Source organism: Aptenodytes patagonicus, chromosome W (genome assembly GCF_965638725.1).
Source record: "Aptenodytes patagonicus chromosome W, bAptPat1.pri.cur, whole genome shotgun sequence".
Lineage (NCBI taxonomy): Eukaryota > Metazoa > Chordata > Aves > Sphenisciformes > Spheniscidae > Aptenodytes > Aptenodytes patagonicus.
The window spans coordinates 20,360,472-20,386,282 of record NC_134981.1 but is presented as its reverse complement, the minus strand read 5'-3'; the positions used below and the strand labels follow the sequence as shown (position 1 = coordinate 20,386,282).

The 25,811-nt window shown below is 37.9% G+C and overlaps 2 protein-coding genes across 3 annotated transcripts; both read right to left on the bottom strand.

Moving 5' to 3' along the window:
- LOC143172040 (carnosine N-methyltransferase-like) lies at window positions 1-25,705 on the bottom strand. 2 transcript variants are annotated; one of them, XM_076361256.1, is made up of 9 exons: window positions 25,386-25,705; window positions 24,141-24,333; window positions 23,223-23,386; window positions 19,701-19,841; window positions 14,604-14,782; window positions 12,188-12,301; window positions 11,274-11,377; window positions 10,866-10,949; window positions 1-1,554 (listed from the first exon to the last, which is right to left on the bottom strand). In XM_076361256.1, exons 1-9 carry the CDS (start codon window positions 25,697-25,699, stop codon window positions 1,333-1,335), a joined length of 1,515 nt encoding a protein of 504 aa, XP_076217371.1. In that variant the 5' UTR covers window positions 25,700-25,705; the 3' UTR covers window positions 1-1,332. The 2 variants fall into 2 exon arrangements, with proteins under 2 accessions (XP_076217371.1, XP_076217372.1); XM_076361257.1 differs by lacking the exon at window positions 1-1,554 and having other exon boundaries at window positions 9,043-10,949.
- LOC143172145 (uncharacterized protein C9orf40 homolog) lies at window positions 3,901-7,530 on the bottom strand. The gene is made up of 2 exons (XM_076361406.1): window positions 7,210-7,530; window positions 3,901-4,101 (listed from the first exon to the last, which is right to left on the bottom strand). Exons 1-2 carry the CDS (start codon window positions 7,528-7,530, stop codon window positions 3,943-3,945), a joined length of 480 nt encoding a protein of 159 aa, XP_076217521.1. The 3' UTR covers window positions 3,901-3,942.
- Window positions 25,706-25,811: the final 106 nt, after the last annotated feature.

Genomic DNA, 25,811 nt, shown 5'->3' with positions numbered 1-25,811 from the left:
TTCAAATACACACAGACAACACTTTATTGTTCTTTAACAAACACATTATTAAAAATTCACAAGTTGCCTTATTCAGAGATGATCCCAACAAAATCATAAAAATCCCAGAAGTGTTCACTATACTTAAAGACAAATCACATTTGCAAATTCTGTCTGCCAATACAACTATAAATTAAGTCTATTATTAAAGACAAGTATTTGTAACTGTATTAATTTGTAAATAAAGAGATAAGCATTAAGTTCATAATTCACAACAAAAATCCACTAACTAATGAACTTGTGTAAAATTTTTTTTGAAAGATCTACAGTCTCTGCAAAAACTAAACCTGTCAGTTAAGTACAGAAAAAGCATACGTGATAATTTTATAATGCATTAACTTTGTGACAACTTTGCACATGCCTGCCATTTCAACATTACTAATGCGTTCAGAGATAATGTCACAAAAAATAGGAATAGCATTAACTTAAGGATGGACCAAAAAACTAAAAGCTAGCCATCCACTGCTTCGGGTGATCACTAGGAGAATGTGAAGCAACTTTCACAACAGTGGGAGCTTACAGAACAGATGTCCTTTTTCTTCCTGCTCCCTGCCACAATTGTTTTTGGTTTGCATAGAAAAGGGAATGTTGTGTTGGGTTTTAGCGGGCTCTTATTTTTTTAGTTTAGCTATTAAAGTGAAAAAATACACTAGGAAACACTACAGTTTCTGTGTATTTGTGTTTTAAGATAAATTCAAATGATAAAAATTTCACATATAATAAAAAACTTCACTTTCATATACACTGAAAGTGTACATGAAAGCATTCGCTTCCATGTTTGCTTTCACAGTTATAACTTTTTGTTCACAACAGAGAGAATGATTTTTAATTTCTTTTCCATATGTGTTGTGGTTTAACCAGGCAGGCAGCTAAACACTGCACAGCCGTTCGCTCACTCCCGCCCCACACCCAGTGGGATAGGGGAGAGAATTAGGGGGGGGGGAAGAGTAAAATTCGTGGGTTGAGATAAAGACAGTTTAATAGGACAGAAAAGGAAGGGAAAACAATAATAATAAAAGAATATACAAAATAAGTTATGCACAATGCAATTGCTCAACACCCGTGGACCGATGCCCAGCTGTCATGTCCCACCTGCGGGAAGGGGAGAGTGACTAAGGTCCGCAAATCCCCTCGGTGTGGATTAAGGTGAAATAACACTCAAGGTCCAAACACGAACTCCAACTTTAATGGCATGAACACTTCTATAAGCATCAACCCTCTATGTCTTAATATATAATACAAGCTAAGCAGCTTTGTGAGGAGTTGAGGTAGGCCTTGTATTACTTAGCAACATCAAAAGCAGAGAGCAAGAAGGAGGAGGAGGAGGAGGGGGAGAGAGAGAGAGAGAGAGAGAGCGCGCCGGGAAGCAGGAGAGACACCAGGCCCCTCCCCGTGGCTGGCTTCTGGAGCTTTCTCTTGGGGCATTGTCTGTGTGTACAGCACAGTCACTTGGGCCTCGTCCCTTACACGACCCCGTGGCTCAAACACTCCAAGGTCCTCTTCGATGGTGGTGATCTGGACATATCGCAGAGAGGAAGAGATAGAAGAAAAGGAGCGGCGAATTAGGCACCTCATTACAGTAAAGCCGATAGCTAGACCGATTAATACTAACAAAAGCATTACTAAAGCTTCTACTATCCAATCCCACCATCCCGTAAGTCTAATGGTTTTGAGCAAAGTTGAAATCCACGAGGCAGGGTTCCAATCCCCCTTCCAATCACTCGGTAACATTGATTGGAACAAGTCTCCTGTCTTGGCTGTGATTTCCTGCATCTTCTGACATGCTTCCTCGATCGTGGTCGTGGCATTGTGTATGGTAACACAGCATTCTCCAGCCGTATGGTTTAGCACTCCACACACACCTTGTTCTTTAACTAGCAGCATGTCTAAGGCTAAGCAGTTTTGCAAGGCCATCTTTGACAGCTGTTGCACTCAAAACATGCACTTGCCAGGTTAAATTTTCTAACACAAACTGGTGTCTTTTAAGGGTTACATATGGGGTAAATATATTTTCTAAACATCAGAGATGTTGACGTGCCCCAGGTATAATAGTCAGGTACTCGGACTCCATGTACTGCCCACTCAGGCGCAGATTGGGGTGTTTGAGTATCTCGTTTCTTTCGGTTGTACCCAGAATTAATAAAATCAAATGTTTTGGCAGGGCACATCGATGGAATCCCGATGGCACAGCGTAAACCTGCCATTTCGTGTACATGTAGGTGTGAGTACATCTTCCCATCTGAACATGCCCAAAAGGTACCCTGAGGGGCTGGATATTTAGCAGCGGAGCATGTTGATGGGTCATAGGATTCAGCTAGTTTGGTTTCCCCTTCCCATGCAAGATTCCACTTTGTTTTGTGGGTGAGTGTAACTCCGCATTTTAACACGGTTTCTTGATTGATAATGTTTCCATAATACATGGGATCTCCAGGCTTAAACCCTGGTACCGAAAAACCCCAACAAATACACATATCTTGAATAAAGATTCGTAGCTCTGGTACGTACCATGTTTCTATTGGATCCCACAATAATGAGTCACAGCTAATTGTTCGTGAGCAATTCATTAGAGGAGTATTTTCATAAGGTAAGGGATTTATTTCCCATGTATCAACTATATTATCTGGACTGGATAAGAAATGTTTCAGGGACCAAGCATATTCATAACAAGAATGACCATGGTGGGCATAGCCACCCCATTTATTAGGAATCTGAATACACCAACCCGGGGAGAACGGGACGTTATATTCGTGACGTAGGGGTTCACCGTGAGGCGGGGAGTCCCACCACCATACCAGGTTACAGGGGATCTCCACCTCCTGGGGACACCACGTCCATTCCAGTACAAGATTGCAAGGGATCTTCACTTCCTGGGGACATAATGTCCAATTCTTTCAGGCTGCAAGGGCAGCGCTTGTAGTTCCCTTACAGAGTTGTTGCTTCCAACAGGTAGCTTTCCACATGTCTCTCCAGGTCCTGTTAATTGGAAATAGATAGGCCACTGGAGAGGGTGCGTACCAAGTTGTCCCGCTATATTCTTGGAATGGGGATGAGTCCGCTCCCCACAAACATTTTTCTTTCCCGTGTGGATTCCGAATGCACTTTTGGTTTAGTAGTTCTAGCTTTGCATTTAGAATTCACGGAAAAATTTAGCCAAATAACGGCAAATTTAAATCCCACTGACGCGGACATGGGGAGGTCCCCACAAAGACCTTGGTCTGTTCGATTCCAGATTCGGCTAAAACCAGTAATCAACTCCCATGCCAAGCTGGGTTGGTTATTCAAATTCCCAATTGGCTGAGACAAGATTATACATTCACAGAGTAAGAATATAAACTTCTCCTACGCCATCTCTCTCTAGTAAAGAAACAAAACAAGCTTAATAAAATCAGACAAACAATGCAAAGAATGACCCACTCAACAACCGAAAACATAAGTTGCACAGTGGGCTTCTGGCAACCTGCAAAATATATTCATAAAGACAAACAATGATTAATAGGATGGGACAATCCATCGGGTATGGATTCGGTGGTCCTTCCCATGTGCGTCAGTGGCTACCCAAGTATAGAGATTGAGCGGGTTTTTTTTTGTTTTTGTTTTTTTTTTTTTTTAAAGGTTAAAGGTACTGCTCCCACCAGTCTTGCTAGACCAGCTTTGTCTTGCTAGACAAACATAGCCTCCTATTCAATGGATAGATTAATTTACCTCTCCAACTAGCTTACTGACAAGTACCTAATAGTGATTCTTCCACCAACTTAGAAAACTCAGTCTTGCATTTGCAAGACTAGCTTAACATTGTTTCTTCAAGAAGGCAGAAGCTTGCTTATTTTTCTTCAAAGTAGAAAAACATGAATACAAACTGAAACAACCCTCCTGCAAGTAGATGTATAACTATGAAATAACTGATCAGGACGCCATTTCAGTCTCTGTGCTATCAGTCCTTGAAGAAGTTTTAGCTCTTGGTGCAGCCTCTCCATCTAAGTCCTGAATGTCAGACAAATCAATAGTAGGCAATGGTGCTCTCCAATACAGAAATGAGTTATATTGACAAAATCCTTCTTCTTGCTTTAAGAAGAGACAAACAAGCAAAAAGGCAACAAAACATTAATGTATATCACAGCAGTAAAAGAACATAATAATAAAAAAAAGCTTTAACAAAAAAAGAAGTGTAGGCAGGGAAGGGAAGGGTTACTCAACTGTTCTATATTGTCAGATCTTATAATTTTATAAGGAAAAGAGTGAGCTAAGCAAAACACCATAAAAAAAATCTCAACCAAATCATAATTTACTTTTGTCCTTTAAAATATTCTTGCAAAGAACTGTAAGGGTATGTGGAAGGAGAGAGCGTCTGTTCCTTTAAGGGTATCTGGTCAAAGGCCTTTTAAGTGCAAAAGGAGATAATAAGAAAAGGAGAGGGGAAGGAAGATGTTTAAACAATGGAGTTTTATAACCTGTCTGCTACCCTTACAGATTCTTCTCGGGTTTAAAAGGAATTCCACTACTTCTAGTTTAATAAGTTGCTGCTCAAACCACGAGGTAGATATTTACAAGTCAGAACACCATTGTGCTACCTACTTCGTATGCAGAGTAAATGACAGCATTCTTGTTCCAAAGAGATTATAATCTAATACCTAATAACCACAAAAATATACATACTCCTAATTTCAGACTCAGACTACATGAGATTAATCTGAAGAGCATTCAGTTCTCCAGAGCAGCAGCATCGCTGTTTATTTGTATCCTCCAGAAAGATTCAGTGTGAAAATGAACAAAACCAAACAGCACAAGAGACAGCAAACATTCAACATTAATACATAAAAATGTATAGTAAAGCATCAAATATTCCCATTGACCTAAACATCTTTCAAAACAGGTTTTGAGAAGAAATGCTAGCTAAGTAGGTTACATACAGCAAAGTCAGAGATATTATGGCTCAGTTTCTATAATTAAGTTGTTTCATTTTTAAGAAGTTAGAATCATAGAATCATTAAGGTTGGAAGAGACCTCCAAGATCATCGAGTCCAACTGTCAACCCAACACCACCATGCCCACTAAACCATGTCCCTAAGTGCTGTATCTACACGTCTTTTAAATACTTCCAGGGATGGGGACTCAACCACTTCCCTGGGCAGCCTGTTCCAATGTTTAACCACTCTTTCAGTAAAGAAATTTTTCCTTACATCCAATCTAAGCCTCCCCTGGCGCAACTTGAGGCCATTTCCTCTCGTCCTAGTTGATTTCCTAACTCTAGTTTCAAAGGTGTGCTTGCAAATATAAATCAAATAATGTTTCTTCTTTGGCCAACTGCAGTATTATTGGAAGTGCTCATAACTTTACTAAACAGCAGTACAAACTTTATAGTATAATGCTTATTACTATAACAAATTATACAAGAAGCCACAAACCAGCAAAGAATAATGCCAACCTAAGACTGTATTTTCAGGGAGGTGTAGAAATTATCATCAGAAATATTTGTTCTTATGAAAGATTTAAAACATACAGGTAGGACACAGAAGATGGAAAAAAAACACCTCCTACCATTAACCAAGCTTTATTTTAAAGTGGAAATATTTTTATATAATACTGTACTTTGGAAGAAAACTGTTTAAAAAAACCAGTCCTAGAAAAATATTTTATATAGAGAAATATACAAGTAAATACAAAATCTTCCTATGGAATTATTTCAGAAAGTACTCTCTCAACTCTTTACTGGGTGGGAATCCAGGGGGCTTACTGCCTTTCCTACCACAACTAAAGTTTACATAATTCTGACTAATAACCCTAGGGATAACTAAAGAATTCAACAACGTATTTGTTATGGAGTAAAGTTGTTCTCTAGAACTTTAGAAAATGACAAATGGTGACAAATTGAATAGAGGAGCCTGTTCTCTCTCAAACTGAAAGATATGCTTGTGTTTAAAAGGCCTAGCCTAAAGAGGATGTGCATGTAGAATTTTTTCCTCAATTAATTTGTGCCTTAATTCTACCATCAAGCACAAAAAAAAGGGAATAGCCTGAGAAAGGGAAGCCACAAATACATTTACAGATTGTAGATGAGTGTTATATTAAAGGACTTTTTTTCCCCCCCCAAAACTGGACACTGAAACCAGAGTTCAAAGTCTATCTGACCTCATTAGACTTCCTGCCATTTCCAACTCACTGGATCAAATCCTTTACTTTTAGTTAAAAAGTTCAAGTGGAAAGAGAAGTGAGTTTTCATATATCAAACTTCTATATGGGCATGAAATTTAAGCCAACATTTTAATTTTGCAAAACTAAAGCTTTTGTAATACCACTATTTTGTTTTCTGACCTATTGTGTAAAATATGGTCCAGGCCAGGGAGAAGAATGTTAACTGGAAGCATTAACCAGAAACATTAAAAGTCAACCAAGCATTACAATACATCCTGATAATTAAACCACTGATCCCCTTCCCCTGGCCCACCATCTTCACTGGACCTTTTGGCTGAAAGATAGTCCTGGTATCACTACTAAATGCTCATCCCAAACAAAAGGTTAAGAAAGTTGTCTGATATTATAAAGCCTCACCTCCAACCTCAAACAACAGAGATGCTATCAAACTGTTCAAACTTTCACCATGCTTTTAGATGGGGACATGACTGAAGGCAGACTAAACTTAAGTCTGCCTTGAGCTCATCTAAGTTTTTCTATAGGAAAAATAAAAGTAGCTAAATGTTAGCTCTTTTCGATCAGAACAAAAAAAAAAAGCTTTAGAGAGGCTTACGACCTATTAATATACTGAGCCACAGAAAGGGTTGAAGAGCACTGAATGCTATGCTTTGCCTAGTAAAGATCGAAGAGGACTGTGTGTGCACGTTTTGTTAAATCGATGAAAAAGGTACGCCGCTCCCTAATTCCCTAGGTGATACCAGGGCCCTAACGCTACCACCCACAGGGCAGTCCTACCTTCAAACTGCAGGCTAAGCAGTATACTCAGCCCTACAACAATATCTAAATAACAAACCCTATCCGTTACTATACCGAGATTTTTATCTCCTCAAATGCGAGCAGTCCCAGCCCACCACAGCTACAACATAGCTTCCCCCCTCGGGAGAAGCTGCCGGCCGGGGAGCTTCAGCAGTACCCCCAGCAGAGAGAAGACAGAAGCAGCACCTCCCACCGCCCCAACCCTAGCTCCCCCCTCCCCGTTACCTGGTCGGCACCCCGCTCTTTGCCCCGGCCACCAGCGTCTCCCTCTGCCGTCCGCTCGCCCTGGGACTCCGCAGGCCCACCGCGCCACCCATCCCCCACATCACCCTGCTTTCCCCAGAGACTGCTTCCCCCCAGTCCAGGCCGCTCGTCCGGCGGCGCCTCAACCTCCTCCAGCTTCCGCTTCGGGACTGCACAGCTAACGCTCGTCTCTTCACTCCGAGGGGATCTCTTGAGCGCGGCAGCACTGGACAGCAACAGCTCGCACAATAGATTCTTGAAGGGCACATGACCCATTAACGACTCTGCGCATCGCTTAGCCATGAAAGGGCCAAGCCAGCAGCTCTATAACATGCATCCCATGACTGCACAGAGCCTGCTCTGCCAGGGGAAGCAGAGCAACCATAAGCAAGCTCCCCGCCAGGAGGAAGCCCCCGTTCACCCACCTGCCAGGGCACCTCAGTCTCCCCTAGGTTAACCAAAGCAACACGCAACTAGTGGCTACAGCACATAGCATAGAATCATAGAATGGTTTGGGTTGGAAGGGATCATCTAGTCCAACCCCCCTGCCATGGGCAGGGACATCTTCAACTGGATCAGGTTGCTCAGAGCCCCATCCAACCTGACCTTGAACACTTCCAATGATGAGGCATCCACAACTTCTCTGGGCAACCTGTTCCAGTGCCTCACCACCCCCATCGTAAATAATTTCTTCCTTATATCCAATCTAAATCTACCCTCTTTCAGTTTAAAACTCTTTAAGGTGTCCCCAGGGCCTTCTCTTCTCCAGGCTGAACAACCCCAACTCTCAGCCTTTCTTCATAGGAGAGGTGTTCCAGCCCTCTGATCATTTTTGTGGCCCTCCTCTAGACCCACTCCAAGAGGTCCGTCTTTCTTGTACTGGGGACTGCAGAGCTGGACACAGTACTCCAGGTGGGGTCTCACCAGAGCAGAGTAGAGGGGCAGAATCACCTCCCTGGACCTACTGGCCATACTTCTTTTGATGCAGCCCAGGGTATGATTGGCACTCTGGGCTGCAAGCGCACATTGCCTTCTCATGTCCAATTTTTCATCCAACAGAAGCCCCAAGTCCTTCTCTGCAGGGCTGCTCTCAATCCGCTCATACCCCAATCTGTACTGATACTAGGGATTGCCCCAACTTAGATGCAAGAAATATGTCCTTAAAGAGGTGCAAGCTCTGGTCTGCTCCTTTGTACCTGAGGGGGCCCCATTCACCAGTCTCTTAAACAACTGAAAGTTTGCTCTCCTAAAAATTCAGGGTCCTGAATCTTCACCTGGCACATATCCCTCACGATCATTAATTCCAGCAGGGCATGATCACTGCAGCCCAGGCTGCCACCAGTCTTGGACATCTCTAATGTGTTCATCGGTGTTGGTAAGCAACAGGTCTAGTAACGCTTTTCTCTGGTGAGGCTGTCTGTCACCTGGATTAAGAAATAGTCCTCGATGCACTCCAAGAATCTCGTGGCCTGCTTATAGCTTGCTGTGCCTTTTTTCCCAGTGGATGTCAGGGTGATACAAGTTCCCCAGCAGGATCAGAGCCTGCAAGTGTGATTCTTCCCGTAGTTGAATTAAGAACACTTCGTCAACAGGCTCCCCTTGATTGAGCAGCCTGTAGTAAACACCAGCCACAAGGTTTCATTTGTTGGCTTGGTGCCATAGGCTATATGACATGCTGCAATGTTTAGGAGACAGGGGTTTTTGCAGCACCCCAGGAAGTTGGAAAAACCTCTCGGAGCAATTCTTGGTCATAATGTTTCCACAAGACACTTAAATCCATATATTCAACAAAACACTTTAGAACTTTCAGACAACTGACATTCCTGGGAATTTTAATGCAATAGTTGATTACATACCAAGAATAAAAAAAGACAAAAATTAAATCTTACCCTTGAGTCAATGATAAAAATCAAAGATGAATCATCAAGTCATACTGCAAACTAATATCCAAGAAAAAAAATAAAGCCTATTGTACACATTACCATCATAACTGATTTTATAGTGTACTACATGTAAATAAAAATACAGGACACTTTACATTTGTCAAACTTACTTCATATAAAGAAGTATTACTCTGCAGATTGTGCAAAATAAAACGCTGCATAATTACAATACCACATACAGTTTAAGTGACCTAAATTATCTTGGCTTCAGCTGCTAAACAAGTTATGCAGTTTTTTTCCCCTGTGTGTACAATTGAAAAGAATGCAGTCACACAGAATAATACACAATTATCCCTGTCCATAAAAATACAAATAATGATTTTTAAGAACTCATAAATAGGACTGCAGGTAAAATACTACCTCATACAAGTAATTCATAAGATTATTCTGCTTCCAACTCTTAATGTAACTGTTATACTTCAAAAGGAAAGCATCAGAAAAAAATTGGTATTTTCTAATTTTAAAATAGAAGCACGTCACACTATATATACCCAATTTAAGTAAAAAAAAAAAATTTTTTCCAAAAGCAATGCAAAAAATGGCACTTTTTACAGTGTGGGGTAGTGAAGAAGAAAGCCAAGAGAACAAAGGATACTGAGATTTAACCAGAATGCCAGAGTTCAATTGTCTATTTGTAAAAACAAGAACACCATATTTTAAGAGTAACTATAGATGGGTTAAGAGACACATAAGTTGGGCAGTATTACAGATGTAACTACTCAGCAACTACATAATCAACGTCCCACCACCTCTTCACAGCATGGATAACTCAGCTATGCTACTAATTTTAAAAAAGAAAAGAACTCAAAGATAATTAAACAGAAAGTTCTCTTAAACAAAAATATTGCTTCCACAGCTTTGGCGTAAGCAATAGGTAGGTGACTCAAAAGATCAATATATTTTAAGTCTGCAAAGCATCCAATATTTCAGTTCCAACACTAAGATTCATCAGAATTAGTGTTATTCCTGAACTGAGGTTAATTTACTGCTCCTCTGTGACATGCTGCTTTCCTTCATTCGATACTATGCTTTCACATAATACTTTAAATTTTCTACAGATTGTGTTTTGAGTAAATGGTTAACAGTGGTACAGTCAGATTCAAAGATTAGAATTCATACAATAGTCTACTTTGTTCCTATTTACACTATTTCCAGTTCCACAGAAGATACTGTAACAGTTATGATAGTTATTATATGTCAAGAATAATTTTACAACTTTTCAACCCATTTCAGACTTCATAATTTAAGTGTACGTTTAGAAATACTTCTCTGAACTGTGACACAGCTAGCACACTAAATACCACTATGCATCCCTAACATCAGAAAAAAAATCATTATAAATTTCTGAAAAAATGAGGCAGCATTTATGGAGAACTAGCCTGGTTAGGGGAAACATTAAAAAAAAAAAAGCAACATTTTCATGTGTATAAAATTTAATGCATTCCAAAGCATAAAGATAGTGTATGTGAACATTTCCCCCTCCATTTTCAATAATACATTACGAATATGCATGGCACACTGCATGTCTGGATGACGTTAAGAAAATAGATGCTATCTAAATCCTATCAGGCGTAAGAAGGCACCACTGATTTGTCCAGACATCACCCAGTCTGTTTTGTTCTCAATTTTAGCATTCGAGCCAGCATTTCTTTCTGATTAACCTATCCAAACCCACTTCTATTCTGGTTTTCTCACCACAAACAACACGCATTCATAGTAGTATTTCATCATGGAGAGTTCATTCACAGTGTATGTTGACGATACAGATTCTTTCTCCACCTGAAAGTAAAAAAAAAAAAAAAAAAAAAAATCAGAAGCCTTCAAAATACTTTCTCTACAGGCACCATAGAAATTTCTCTCTGTAAGAAATTGCTACATACTTTCTACCAACAGATTTCATGATCTATCTACACGTGTTAAAAAAAAACACAAACCAAAAACCACCAACCACAACGAAATTTAAGTTGCAACACAACTATAAACATTTAACTCTCTTAAAAGTTATTAGTCTAGCCATTAGATTGAAGTACATTTGAGGTAAAGGTTTGTATGAAGAAGTTTTTACACCAATACTATTCATTCCGAATTGCAGCATCATCTTACCTCTATATGGAATCCATACTGCAGTATAACATTTTTTATATCCTCATAGCTTAATTCTATAGAAAGTTCATTTGCCAAGTTTTCAAAATGGTAAAGGAGAGGACCTACAGTACAAAGACACAATGGAAATAGCTATTAAAAAAAGGCAAAACACTAAGTCAGAAGTACTTACCAAAAGCGTTAAGAATGCTAATATCCAGGCCCACGACATTCAAATACAGACAAAAAACCCAAAAAAACATATTTCCATCACTCAAATATGATTTTTATTATGAATTTCAGTCTAGCATCACTGCTCTCTCTACAGAACAGGAGGCAGGACATGCTGTGGGCTATTCAAGAGCTATGTTCACATTCTGTGACTGCCCAGGACTGGTGCAGTGACTGACTGACCAATTGCTACTATACAAAATGTTTAATGCCCAAGTTTGGTCTGCCTTTCCCTTACAATGGCAAAGGTTTTAAGTCTCTCTTCTTTTGAGCCAAAGCTCTTATGCCTTATTCTACTTACAAGCATAGTACAAATTAGACGACAGATTAAGAAAAATAAGAAGGATGTATTAACAGACAGAATAAGGTCTATTTTCTTAGAAAACCAGCAAAAAAGAATACAGGACACTACATTTGTCAAACTTAAATGTGTGACACATGAATGTGAAACCTGGCACTAAGCAGCTTTGCTTCTCTCTCAAAAACAACCCCCAAAAACCCACAAAACACACATGGTGTTAACATGATTATAAATAACACTCATCTGGACATATTCTGAACAGGCCTGAGAATTTGGAAGCCCTAGCTCTGCAGGATTTTCAGTACAGACGCTTTCATCCCCACAACTCTCTTCAGGTACTAGGTGCCTAGTACGTGAGGAAACAGAAGTCAAGTTTGTGGAAAAAAAGACTGGTCACACTTACCTACATTTATCCATATTCCTCCAGGCTTCAGTATTTTCCATATTGTATCAATATAATCAATAACGTTATGTGCTGTATCTATAAAGAAGCAAGTTGCTATGCAGTCCCATGTATCTGCACAAAAAGGACATATAATACATTTTTATGGGGGAGAAACACTGAAATTATCTGTATCATTTAACACTGATATTTATTTCCACACTCAGGATTCTACGATTTACTTCAATTAACAATAAGAGTTGAAGACTTCTCATGTTTACCAGAAACTAAATGCAAAACATTGTTTTACATAAGTGATGGACAGTTAAGTGTGGGTTTGTGGGGTCTATATTTTGAAAAAAATATAAAATATTAATGCATATATATCTATACTTATTTTATGAAATAATTATTTGCATATCTTATATAAAATATAAATTGCTTATATATTATAAAACATAATATATATGTTACAGTAATTATCATATATATGAAGGCCCAAACATGCTAATACTCGCCTGTTCTATGAACTTCATTACCACAACTGTTAAAAATAGAAATGCAAAAATACCCAGCAGCTTTGGGACTCTCCAGTTATGTTAAAACCTAGAACAATACAAGTCTGTAAAAGTACACTTTAGCGTACAATCCATGTAACTTTAAAATATTTTATCCAGTATCTAAATGTTTCTCCAATTGTTTTTTACTAGTGTATTTATGTCCTGGTTTCGGCAGGGATAGAGTTAATTTCCTTCCTAGTAGCTGGTACAGTGCTGTGTTTTGGATTTAGGGTGAGAACAATGTTGATAACACACGAATGGTTTAGTTGTTGCCACATAATGCTTACGCTAGCCAAGGACTTTTCAGCTTCCCATGCTCTACTGACTGAGAAGGCTGGAGGTGCACAAGAAGCTGGGAGGGGGCACAGCCAAACTGGCCAAAGGGACATTCCATACCATGTGATGTCACGCTCAGTACATAAACTGGGGAAAGCTGGCCGGGGGGGCCGCTGCTCAGGGACTGGCTGGGCATCAGTCAGCGGGTGGCGAGCAATTGTACTGTGCATCACTTGCTTTGTGTATTGTTATTACTACATTATTATTATTGCTATTATAATTTTATTTCAATTATTAAACTGTTCTTATCTCAACCCACGAGTTTCTCACTTCTACTCTTCCAGTTCTCTCCCCCATCCCACTGGGGGGGGTGGGGGGAGGAGTGAGCGAGCAGCTGTGTGGTACTCAGTTGGCAACTGAGGTTAAACCACAACAATTTAACAAGCAAGATCTTTCAAGAACTACCTTTTAAAGCATGAGTCTCTTTTTGTCTAAACATGCATCTCTGAAATTGTTAAAGTTTAAGTTCTGTAAATTTGGGGGGGGGGGGGGGGGGGGGGGGGGAAATCAATACATCACCAGCATCAGATATCCTAACAAGAAAGAATCCGCAGAAAATTAAGCAATTATATAAGGAAGGCATCCTACAAGAAAATATCTGGAAGCCTAGCTGCACAAAATAGGGCAGATCAAAAGCTAGTTATTTTTCATCAGAATGAAATATGGGTCCAACAAGGACAGAGATGTGGAATTGGAAAAACAGAAGTCCTTGGTGATAATCCAGTACTATGCGAGGAAAAAAAAAAATTAGTGACCTCTAAATAGGCACACTTCATGTTTCTTATTGTTTGCTCTACTAGGACCTGAAGTGTTAAATATTAGACTACACATGAAAGAATAAAACCTGAATAAGTGCTATTCTTCGATCAAAGAATAAATGTGTAATTGGTATGTGCTAAACAAGGTCATCTTCTGCAGGTTAATTCAACATTAGGTTAGTCATACAAAGACTACTTTATAGCTGCAATGAAGACAGCACGATTAATCTGACATCACCAGGAAAAGTAAGGGTATTTGTACTGATGGGAAGTCTCAATCTTTAATAATTATCATCCCCATAATGTGCCCCTGAAATACTTGCTACTGACAGTCAATAAGCATATATTTGTTTCATTTATAATTAACTACTATTGAAAGAGTTTGCTTTGCTTTTACAACAGAAAATTAATTAACAAAAAATACTTCCCCCCCCCACTAAAAAAAAGAATGCATTAATTACATTGTTCACTTCCTTAACATCACTTTAAAAACCAAGTAAGCCTTTCCCTAACTTTGCCATATTGTCTTTATTCTGAAAGAGACTACTGCAACAAAGATCTGTTAGGCAAGTAGCTAGCTACAGCAAATATATTATCTGTATGTTGGGGTTTTTCTTTTTAGTTATTAAAAAAAGCTGACTTGGAATAAGAAAAATCTTGCTATAGTTGGTACTTTTTTGCTTTATGATTACAGATACAGTTCCACTCTAAATTTCTTATTGTCTCATAACAAATACACTGAAGATAGTTACATGGAAAGACTAAATATTTGCATTTACTCACTACACTCAGAGTAAATTTCTTGAAAATCCCCTGCTGTCATAGAGAAGTTTGAACCAGAAGGAAGACTGTGAGGGTCAACATCAGGGAAATAAATTGGTCGTATCTGATCAGCAGATCTTCTGTTATTGCTAAACTGATGAATCCAGGGATAAAGCTTACATGAGTTAATTTCAGAGCATCTGCAAAACACGGAAGTCAGAACAATTCAGTTTCAATTAATTGTTTATGTATTATCTAGAAATGTAGGTGTCTTGAATATAAAATGATACATAAAAGAGACTTTCACCAACATCCACTGTTTTATTGATAAAGTTAATGCTAAAGCTAGAACTTTTCTAAGGGACTTACCAAACCTGATTCTTTCTGTGGGAAAGCTAAGCCTTTTGGGGTTGTCTTTGTTTTATTAAAAAAAGAAACAATAGTCCCATGCTTGTCTTAAATTTCCTTGGGAATATTTGTTCTCATTCTAGACTCTTCCGCCTTTCCTGAACCATAATCACAGGTGTTTTGAAGCACAGCAAAACAAAAGCATTTTTCAGATGCAAAAATGAAATGATGCATTTAAATTTCAAAAAATTAATAAATTTCACCTTTTCACAAAGCACAGTAGCTTTTCACTAGATGTCATTTTAAGTTAATAACATCTGGAGTACTGCAATTATGCTAAGCAAACATTTTTTTTTTTTATTTATTTGTGGATTGACATGATCAACTAAGTGAACGCTTACTCTAAGAAGTGGTGAAAATAGGATTAAAGTATAAAAAGCTTTTCCTAGCCCTGCAAACAATTTGTAATTTAAAAAAAAAAAAGAACAACCAAACAACACAGACACACCCCCCACACCACCAACAAAAAACCCAAAAAACAATTTTCTCTCCCATGCATCACCACCAAATTCTGCAGTCAAGCCCACTTACTAAAGCTATATTACACAAATAGATATTTGGAGATAACAGAGGATATGTGTTTTATGAGACAGATGTCAACAAGCACTTTTTAAACTGTAAGCAGTCTACCAGGTTATAGAAAATGCACTCTTGGCTCATGGATAGAAAGCATCTGAGGTAAAGTTTTTGAAATAAATTTTTTTTTTTTTTTTTTTGCTATCTCCATGTAGTATTTAGTTTTCTCAGTAAAAACAAAAATTAACTGTATTTGAACAACAGTATATTGAGTTCATCAACTGTCTCCATATATAATGGATATATAAATATCAATCAGATATATGCAATCAGTCAAAGAAAACAAGCAGGGAAATAACTCTGACAACATAGGCCTTGTTTCCTTCAAGCAAGACATGTATTTTGGCTGACTTAACATTTGATAGATTAACTTTTTTTTTTTAACTATTTCAGCATTCTTTGTGTGCTCACAGTTAATTTGTATTATCCTCAGAACATTTCTGTAAAACAATGAAATTTTCAGAAAAGCAAGGCAAAGAAACTAAGAGACCAGAACAGATAAAACAAAGGAAGTCTTTTCTGAGCTATAAGGGAACACACACCTTCCAGTACTTTTCTTCTCATTTTTGAGCATAAAATATATACATGTAGACTTCAACAGTTCCAGCAGCAATTCCCTATTTAATATGAGGCCAAACCCTCTCCATATTCAAACTTAAAGACCTCCCCTTTCCAGCTTTGATAATTTAGATCTCAAATTTAAGTATTGCAGTCCTTTACAACTACCATCCTTCCAATGAAAAATATAGGTAGAGAGTTAAAGTTGTTAAAGTAGTAGAGTGTGAGGCACTTTTTTCTAATAGGTACAGTACATATATCAGGTAATGCTCAGTCTGAAAAGGTAATTCTAGAAAAGATGATTAGGTCAAATCTTACTTTTGACCAATTAAGAAACCTTCTCAAGGTATCACGATTTATCTACAAAGATGCTTTTTTAGGAAAGTAAAGGTTAGCCAACTGTCAGTATGAATCCTACTTGTATGAATTAAAGCATTTTAAGCCACCCCTATTCTCTCATAAAAATCACTTTGCACCCAAATATTACTCCAACTGAACTTTCTCAAATATTCATAAGTGCTGCTTCTACTGAAGGGCTGTTAGACTGAGGCTACTGAGTCTGCTCTGAATCTCTAGCTGCAAAACACAGCAAGTCAGCAATCAGCTGCACGTTAGACCAATCCTGTTGTACAGTGGAGACATGAGACCACATAAGATCTGGTGTCTCCTCCACTTAGATACCACCCTGGTGTTTCCCCTCCCATCAGATGTCAAAAGGGATGCAATGTGTCCTTGTGACTCTAGGCCACCTGAAAATTTTGGTATGCTTTCCAGAGGCAGGAAGACTGATTATGCTTCTTAGTTTTTGTTCTTCCAGAAAACACGTAAGAAAAGAAGCATGTCTGCATATCACCAGCGATCACCTCTGCCATCTGTCATTATATGCAGGACTCATCTAAACACAAGAAAAATATACCTGGTATATAAAGAACCTTATCCATTGAGGGGAGAAAGAAAGAAGGAAAAAAAAAAAGAAAAAGAAAGAGGCAATCTCCCATGCAAGGATTGCAGCAGCTTTGGAGCCATTACAGCTTAACTCCTTCAGAGCCACTTTATTTTCAAATTGGAGCTTCCTTAACGGAATAATGCACTTTAACCAATATAGTTTTTCAAAGCTGTGTTGATTAATTTCAAATATTCATAGCAACCATAGTTATGCCTTGATACACACACTTCTGTGTTCATGACATACCAAACTATAACATTTTATCCACAATAACAAAGGCTCTCAATTTAAGAGTAGTTGTTTTGGTTGTGGATTTTTTTTGTTGTTGTTTTGTTTTCGGGGTTTGTGGTTTTTTTTTTTTTTAAACACACACAAAAACAGCAGATATCACTTTGTATACAGAAGATTTAAGTCACTATACCAAATCTAGAAGGCCCACTGGAGTAGCAGATTTGATATTCAAGATTGACCTTGGTTTATTTTTAGGAAGACAAAGTACTGAGAAAGAATGTGGATCCAAACTATAAGCATACAATAGCAAAACCCTCATGCCACTATCAACTGAAAATAAAAATGAATTAGGAATCACATCATGCTGTTTAAATGGTAAAATTAAAAAGAATTTTCAAAAAGTTATTTCATATTTAATTTAAAAAAAAAAAAAATCACAAAAAACCCCACCAATAAGCTAAACTAGCATTTCATTCAAAGCTGTTATTTTTCTTCCAACATGGAAAGCCCTAGGCACCAACTCAGTCCCCTTTCTGGATAAATTAAGAAGGAAAGAGGAAAGGAACTGTAGCTAAACACTTATTTGCAAAATCCTTCTTTCTTACCATATTCTTCCTTAACTGGTATCTTCAGCTCATGTTGTTCATTGTTGTTTCTTTCAGTTCCAGGAAGGCAAACATCAGTTTCAGAAGGCTAACTAGGAACAGTCACTTAAGACTAAAATGATAGATCTTAAAAGTCCCTAAAAACCTTCTTAATAGACATCCCAAGGTTAAATCTGACAGAAAGGAATGCCTACACCTCAACTGAACTGACTGAAATTCAAAGTCAAGTTAGCAATTATCGATTACAAGTTTTGTTATTAGCATGGAAGACAATACAGATAACTTGCCCAGGAAAGATGAAGGTTACAGCAGCTGAGCAACACTCAATTTCACTGTCTAAAATTAAATACTGTTAGCAAATGTAACATATATATACACCTCTTTGCTAAATACATTTTATACTAATAGGAAACATCACATGAACATTAGATGCTAAGAATTATGGAGTACTAGAGTAAGCTAAGCATGAATTTTCAGGAGAATTACACATTTAGGACAAAGACTCCATATGTAAGGAAGACAAAGACCAGTTAACATTCTGGTTTCAACCAACATGACAGCTAACCAGTGCTGCCAAATAGGGGAACTAAATAATTTTATACTGCTCTGAATCATTTCAAAAGTTCTAAAGAATGTAAGAGCCAGTAGGGCTGTATAGCCAGGAATAAGAAAAAAACACAACCTCCTCCTTTCAGTAGCTGCAAGGCATTAGATCAACTCAACTGTAACATGCAATTTCATCACCAGATGATAATAATTTATGAATAGTGTAAGGAAAGAGCAAATAAATCTATAGCAGATATCTATTTCCATTATAGTGATCACTACTGTCTTAAGCAGACATGCAGCAACCATAAGAAACAATGTCTTCCCCTTGGTCTGTATTTGAATGGTAAGCAGTAACAGATTTGGAATCATCTTTTTGTTCCCACGCCTAGCATAATAGAACAACAGTCCACAAACAGAGCTCCAAAACACCATAATAGAGTATAAGCCAATATTTTAGGTGTTTTCAAAGGCATATCATTTCATACTTGCCCACCCATGATCTTCCCATCCTCATTCTTACAAGAACAATTACATTTTACTACCTTCTTCCTTCTAAGTTTATTGTGAGATCAATAATTTCCAGTACAAGTGACAGAACACCAAATACAAAAACGTCACTCTAAGTTAAACCTATACAGTGAAATTTATTATTGCCCTACATTCAAATTTAGTACCACAGTTTAATTGTAGAACTATCATATTATTTTAACTATTACTCAAGTGACAGAACTTGCTTAAGAAGTGGTGCAGCATGTTTTGTTGGTTGCTTTTAATGCAGAAACAGTACCTTAAATTTTAGTATGGAATATAACATTTTCATTAATATGTTTCCTCTGTTACTAATCACCATCACTAAGTATCATGCATATCTTAATTAAGCCATATACGATACCCATGACAGATGTGCATTTTACAGAAATACATTTGAAATAGAAATCATAAAACCTATTCAAGATTATGCAGGAAGTCTGTGGCAGAGTCCAGAAATCTCAAGTCTCATAACTTAAAAGCCATGCTTGCTACTATAAGCCTAATGACTTACCCATTAGACTCAAATTGGAGCTTCCTGCTCCAATTATCCCCACTCATTTTTTCATCAAAACACTCTAAAAAGTGGTTGTCTGTTATGACTTACAAATCTATTCTTGAGAGCTTTATTTATTCATTCAAGTTTTTCCTCATTTGTACTTTTGCCTCCCTAGTACCTGTATGTTTCAAACAGCAAGTAAAACATAAGCTATGTACCTGTTGAGTACAAAGTTAGAAGAAAAGAGCATAAAGAGGCTCCATTCATTTCCTTGGCAAGCATAACCAAGCATAGCTATTTCCCACGCCAATCTACCTAGCCCAGCACCAGGTACCAGGATATTAACTTTGGAGAAATCCCTGCAACAAAACAAAAATAATAGTTAAGTCTTTATCATATACCTCTAACAAAAACATATTAGGGTCCAGTCCAACATTTTTCCCCATATGCTTAGATGTTATAACGTACTTCCTGTATGACATTACTTTTAAAGACAAACTGAGCCAGTTCTGATCAGATCACTTAATTGTATAAAGAAAAACCCACAGAAAAGACTCAAAATAATATTCGCACAGAATAAAAAGTACTTACACCTATGTAATCCTTATTCAGAGTACAGTGCATAATTAAGAAAAATATTTTTCTAATAACTTATAGTTATCAAGTTAAAATACTCAAGTGATTTGCAGAAAGAACGAACATGATCACATATCACCATTTATTCTTCTATAATGTCCATTGATAACTTATTCTAGTAATCAGGAATGCAGTTTTCTTACATCACTTTATACTCAATTAAAAAAAAAAGTATTTTGACAACAGAACCACAAAACAAACATGAGCAATTCAGATTCTAAAAACTTGAAAATAGTTAACTTTTCAGCAACTGTGGGTTTTTAAATATGCTGTTCACAGATTTCACTCAAGCACATAAGCAACATAGGATTTCCTAAACCAAAGTACAGCGTAATTCTCTGCCCCTTCACTTCCCATAACTAGACATCAAGTTGAAGACTACAGGAAGACATCCAACAGTTGCGTGGTTACCAAGAGATTTAAGCCAACCTTTCCCACCTTCCAAGTCAACCGACTAGTAAATACAAGAACTAAAAGAATCTCAAAATATTCTCCTCTTCCAGGCAGAAAATTCAGGAGGTACTCAAAAGCTGTCTGGACGTAGTCTTATGCAACCTGCCCTAGGTGGCCTGCTCGAGTGGGGGGGGCTAGACCAGATGACCTCCAGAGGTCCCTTCCAACCCCAACCATTCTGTGATACTGTGAGAAAAGGTAATAAATACATATTCTAGCATCACAATACAATACAGCCTTCACTCTTAAAGCAAACACACCCCCACACCAAACTGAAAAGATGTATCTCCTAAAAAGGATATTCCAAATAACAAAAGAAATTATAATTTAAGAAGATAATACTCAAGTTTGCAATATACTCTCTAGAGCAAAGAATCACTGACAGTACAGGATTATAATCTTGCAACTAAATATTTATTGCCATTTGGACCTCTATACTCCTTGCTGCGGGAAGCAAAAGACTGAATATAGCACAGATGCTGACTCAAAGGGCAAGGCTATTCACGGAAATCTGATCTTGCACATACAGCCAAAGGGAACCATCTAACGTCACCCACATATGAAGAATGCAAGCATCACATTTTTATATTCTTCAATAATTTTCCAATTTCCAGTCCTGAACAAGACTTTCTAATTTCATATATCAAAAAAGCAAGTGTGAATACTCAGTCCTCCCTCCCTTCTCACCTTCAAAGGCAAAACATCTGTGTATTAATTAAATATACAAATACAACTAAATGAAGCCACAATCAGCATTTAAAAAACCAGAACAGAACCAAAACGTACCCCCACCCACACACACCCCCACCATGAGAGAAAACAAAACGCAAAGCCTTCTGATACCTTAAAAATCCAGGATGCCAAAAAGGGATCAAAAGGGTTAGCATGCTGTATAAACATGAAGATGAGCAAGGAAGTTAAGTAACTTCTGAAAGTTAGCATTATTTCTGAAGATCATTACCGAACAGAAAAGAGAAAGTATTATCCCTTTCTAAAGGCCACACAAACTAACAAAGCAATTTTAACAGTGCCTTTTGGTTTGTGGATTAATCACATAATTGGTGAAGTCTCCCAAATAAAGAAAAAATTCATTCCTAATTTTTATTCCTTTAAAGTTATACTTTTAGTTGTTTTTGTTTTGTTTTTTAATTTTCCGATTAACAAGAAGCAAGAAATCAAGATAGCACTACACTATTATTTAAAGGCACTTCTGTGAAACAAGTTTCTATTTGCCTCTCTTTTACAAGGAAGGCCAGAAGAATAGTGAGCTAGCCAAGAAGCCCCCACTGAAAAAACAAAAAAAAGAGATTAAACTAAGGGAAAACTACTTGCCTAAGACTAAATTTTGAAAATAGTAATTTGAGAAGAAAATCCACTTTGAGGAAAAGAACTTGCAGCTTTTTCTATTAGTAGTGCTATATCCACAATTATTCCAAACATATTTCCACCTTATTATTTTTCTTTACAATTTACCTTTATTTATTAAATATTTAAACTTTCTCCAGTTTTTATCCAACTTGTTTGGCTTTCAAAGTCTATCAGATATGCAACACATTGGCATTGTCCATCTATAAACTAAGAAATAAAGGAAGATTTCCATGAAGTCAAAATTCAAAACCAGTTTTAGAGATGAAGATTACATTTAGTCAAAATCCAGCTGAATATCACATCTTCCAAGAGGCAGTTACCAAGTGTTTATATGTAAACTATCAGACATAGAAAGGAAAGAAGCTCTATTTCTAGTGCTTTTCCTAGGTAATCTCCTAGCTAGGGAGATTTCTTTAAAAAAAAAAAATTGGGTTTTTACACATTTAGGTAAAACAAACTTACTGTAGTTTTTTCTACAATTGAAGATTCTTGAATGTGTTGCATCAAACAAAGGAAGGGTATTAAAGTTTTATTTTTCAGAGTACTGCAGAAAATTCATCTTAAAATAAAACATCTTAAGTGATGCATCCACCTTGAGATAAGGTAGCCCAAAGCAAAAGAAACCAAACAATCCGTCTGACACATCCATTTGACTGTATCAAAATCCATGCCATGTTCTGCCACCACTAGCAATCCCCACTCATGAAAATTAAGAGATGGCTAGTGGAAGGTATTTTCAAATTGGTACAAGTGAATTATTAGTAATCACTGAGAATGAAGGAAACCCACAATAGCTCCCAGCTATATCAAATCTAAGCTCTGACCTGTTATGTTTATGAGTACAAAGCTCACAAGTGATATCAAAACACACACAGTATTGGATAATTTTCCCATTTTAAGAGCATCAAATTTAAACTGGAATGTACTTTATGATAACTGGGCTGACTAAATGGCAAAAACATTAACTACAGAATTCTTAAAGCAATAATTTCTTCCTCCTGAAGACTATTACATGAAAAGTTATCATGGACCCTGTTATATCAAGCCACAGGAAGAAAAAAGTTTTTATTGTTGGCTTAATTTCATGTCAAGTTTATGATTCTGCTCTTTTCCAATACCTTCTACTAAAACCAAAGCTTTCTCAATTAAACAATGAATTCCACAGCATTCACAGTAATTTCTGTATTTTTAAAGCCAAGCCTTTTCTTACTCCATAAAAACTTTTGTTGTTTTTGTACAACAGTGTATGCCCACATAAAAGTAAGTCTTAAAATACTATTTACCATCTTTCTTTTGGAAAGTTCTTTACAATTTCATTAATGATCGGCTGGTAGCAGGAATCTCTCTCAGGCTTCCCCTCTTCACTCCAGTCTCTCACAAATTGTTTCAAAGTTGATTTTAATTTATCCATGTCAAACGTCGAAGCTGGTGTAATCTTCCCTCTTCCCTAATTAAAGTGGGGGGAAAAAAAAATAATTAATGAAAAATGCACCAAGTATCTTTAATCTTGAAAAAAGAGAAAATAAAATAGAAACAGACAAAAAAGTCATGGTATTAGGGCTGTTAGGAATTTTAATTGACAAAGTACTTACCTCTCACTTCTGGGACCAAGGCTCAAATCCAGCCCTGTTAAATGGATTGAGTTTGGTGGTCTCAGTTCAGCCCCCAAGAGACCAGGGTCCAATTCACAAAACCAACATACAGTATGGCATAACTGAGCACAACTAGTAGTTATTCAGGAAAGGATCAGGACTTCACTAGTGATGAGACTGAACTGCTCACCATAAGAGGGAGATCCCTCTATGTTACTGATGCAGCATGGAAAACTCACACTAGAGCTGCCTAGAACTGTACCTAGCCCGCAAATACCAAAAAAACCTTCAGTTTCCATCACTGACAGTCTTTTAAGTCTGAGGGCAATTTTTTTTTTTGCTAGATGCTACATTGAAAGGCAAATAAGTAGCGCAAAAAATTGCACTAAATTTTACAAATGCTAACATTCAGAATACTTGGACTACCTAAAATTTAACTAATTTAGGATGCCATAACATACAATAACCTACAATAAGATTTACAATACCATTTATGGTCTATATAGCCAACTGAAAAATTAACTTTAAAATGTAACCAGGGCAGAGCTAGAAAATCCCAGAGAGTAAAGAATTTAGTTTTGAAGTATGAAAAAGTTCATTTTAACATACATCTCCATATTCTTTGTTTTCAAACATATGAACGCAGTCATTGACAATGGTCTGTAGTATCTCTTGATTATGATCAACACACTTCCGAATCTTATCAAGGTGAGGAAGGAATTGAGGAAGAAGACTCTGTTGGTTATCTGGGAGAGATCTAAACTGTCTCTCTGTTCTGTTCACCCGTTCGTGCATATTAGTTCTAGGAAGAAAAAAATGAAAATATTAAAGCCTTCAGATATTTAGCAGCAATACATATTATAAATACAAAGAATTCACTCAAAGCTACTCCAATTACAGCTATCCAATTCTTTCAACTCAGAAAGCAGTCAGACTTTGTAATTCCTTACTAGAGAACAAGTTCTCAAGAATTTTATAGGCAAAATTGTTTTAAGCTCTAGTTCCACATTACCACTCTTAACAACATGTTACAGTTTAAAAGGACCACTGTTTTACAGCTCCATCCCCAGCCTCTCATTTCCAGCACAGGTGATCACAACCTCTAATACATGGATCTACAAAATGATGCAACTTAGTAAACAATCAACCCACAAACCCATAATAGCCATATTATTTCACAAATACAATTTAAATGGGATAAGACAGCTGAATATCATGGCAACCTTTGGCTACAGAAAAACTGGAATGTGGAGTAGAAATAGGGCAGCTGAAAGCAGGATCCGCAAAATCAATTGCTTCTGAAGGAAGCATAACGGACCATGCTGGAGTTTTGGTGGCCCCACTAAAGCATTAAATTGCCTTCTTTTAACAGCCTCAACTATGAGTACTATGAAATCGTGTAACTGATCCAGGCAAAAAATAACTCCTCCCTTTCCCCAAAATACTATCAAGGACTGGATTTTTTTAAGCCAAGTCTGTTTTTTTCCTCCACCATTTGAATTACTTATGTTTTCTCCTTCATTCTATAGATTCAAGTAGCAAGTCAGGGGTTGGCGTCCCCCCCCTTCATTTATCTCATTCCTAAAAGGGCTATCCAGCACTTTTCTGACTCAACAAATGCCTAGATAGCTAGTTATAACAAAATGGCATCTATCAGTGCTTTCAGACGACATTATTTCTTCTGCAAATTTACAAGTCTTTCAAAAATTTCCCCGACAATCGACTACGCAAAACACCCATGTGCATTTCTTTGCCAGTAGGAGCTACTATTGTTTTTCAGGACTTATAAGGGCAACACCCCGTCACAGAGCTAGGCCACATGGCCGTGTATGCGAGGCAGCACGTTTCGGTTACCTGTAGTATCGGAACGCGTTGATGATCCTCCGGAAATGCTCCCGTTCCAACCGCTCCTCCTCTGCCCTGGCTACTGTGGCCGCCGCCAACACCTTCGACTCCTGCGTCTGCCGCCGCCATTCGTTACTCAGAAGCGCCATCGCCTCCGCCTCTCGCTCGCCACCCTCACACTCTCCCAGCCACGGCAGCTGCTCTCCCTGCTGCTCCCGCTCGCCTCGTCGCGGCCCCTCGCGCATCGCCTTGGTCGGTAAGTCCCTCTCGCTCCTGGGCCGCGACAGCAGCGCTTTACGAGACACAGGGCATGCGACCGACATCTTAATAACAACCACCACGGCTAATAGTCGCACGCACGCTAGCTCACTTCCGCCACGGGGCGGAGGGAATCAGCCCGGTGCGCGTGCTCAGCACCGCTCCCCGCGCGTTAGC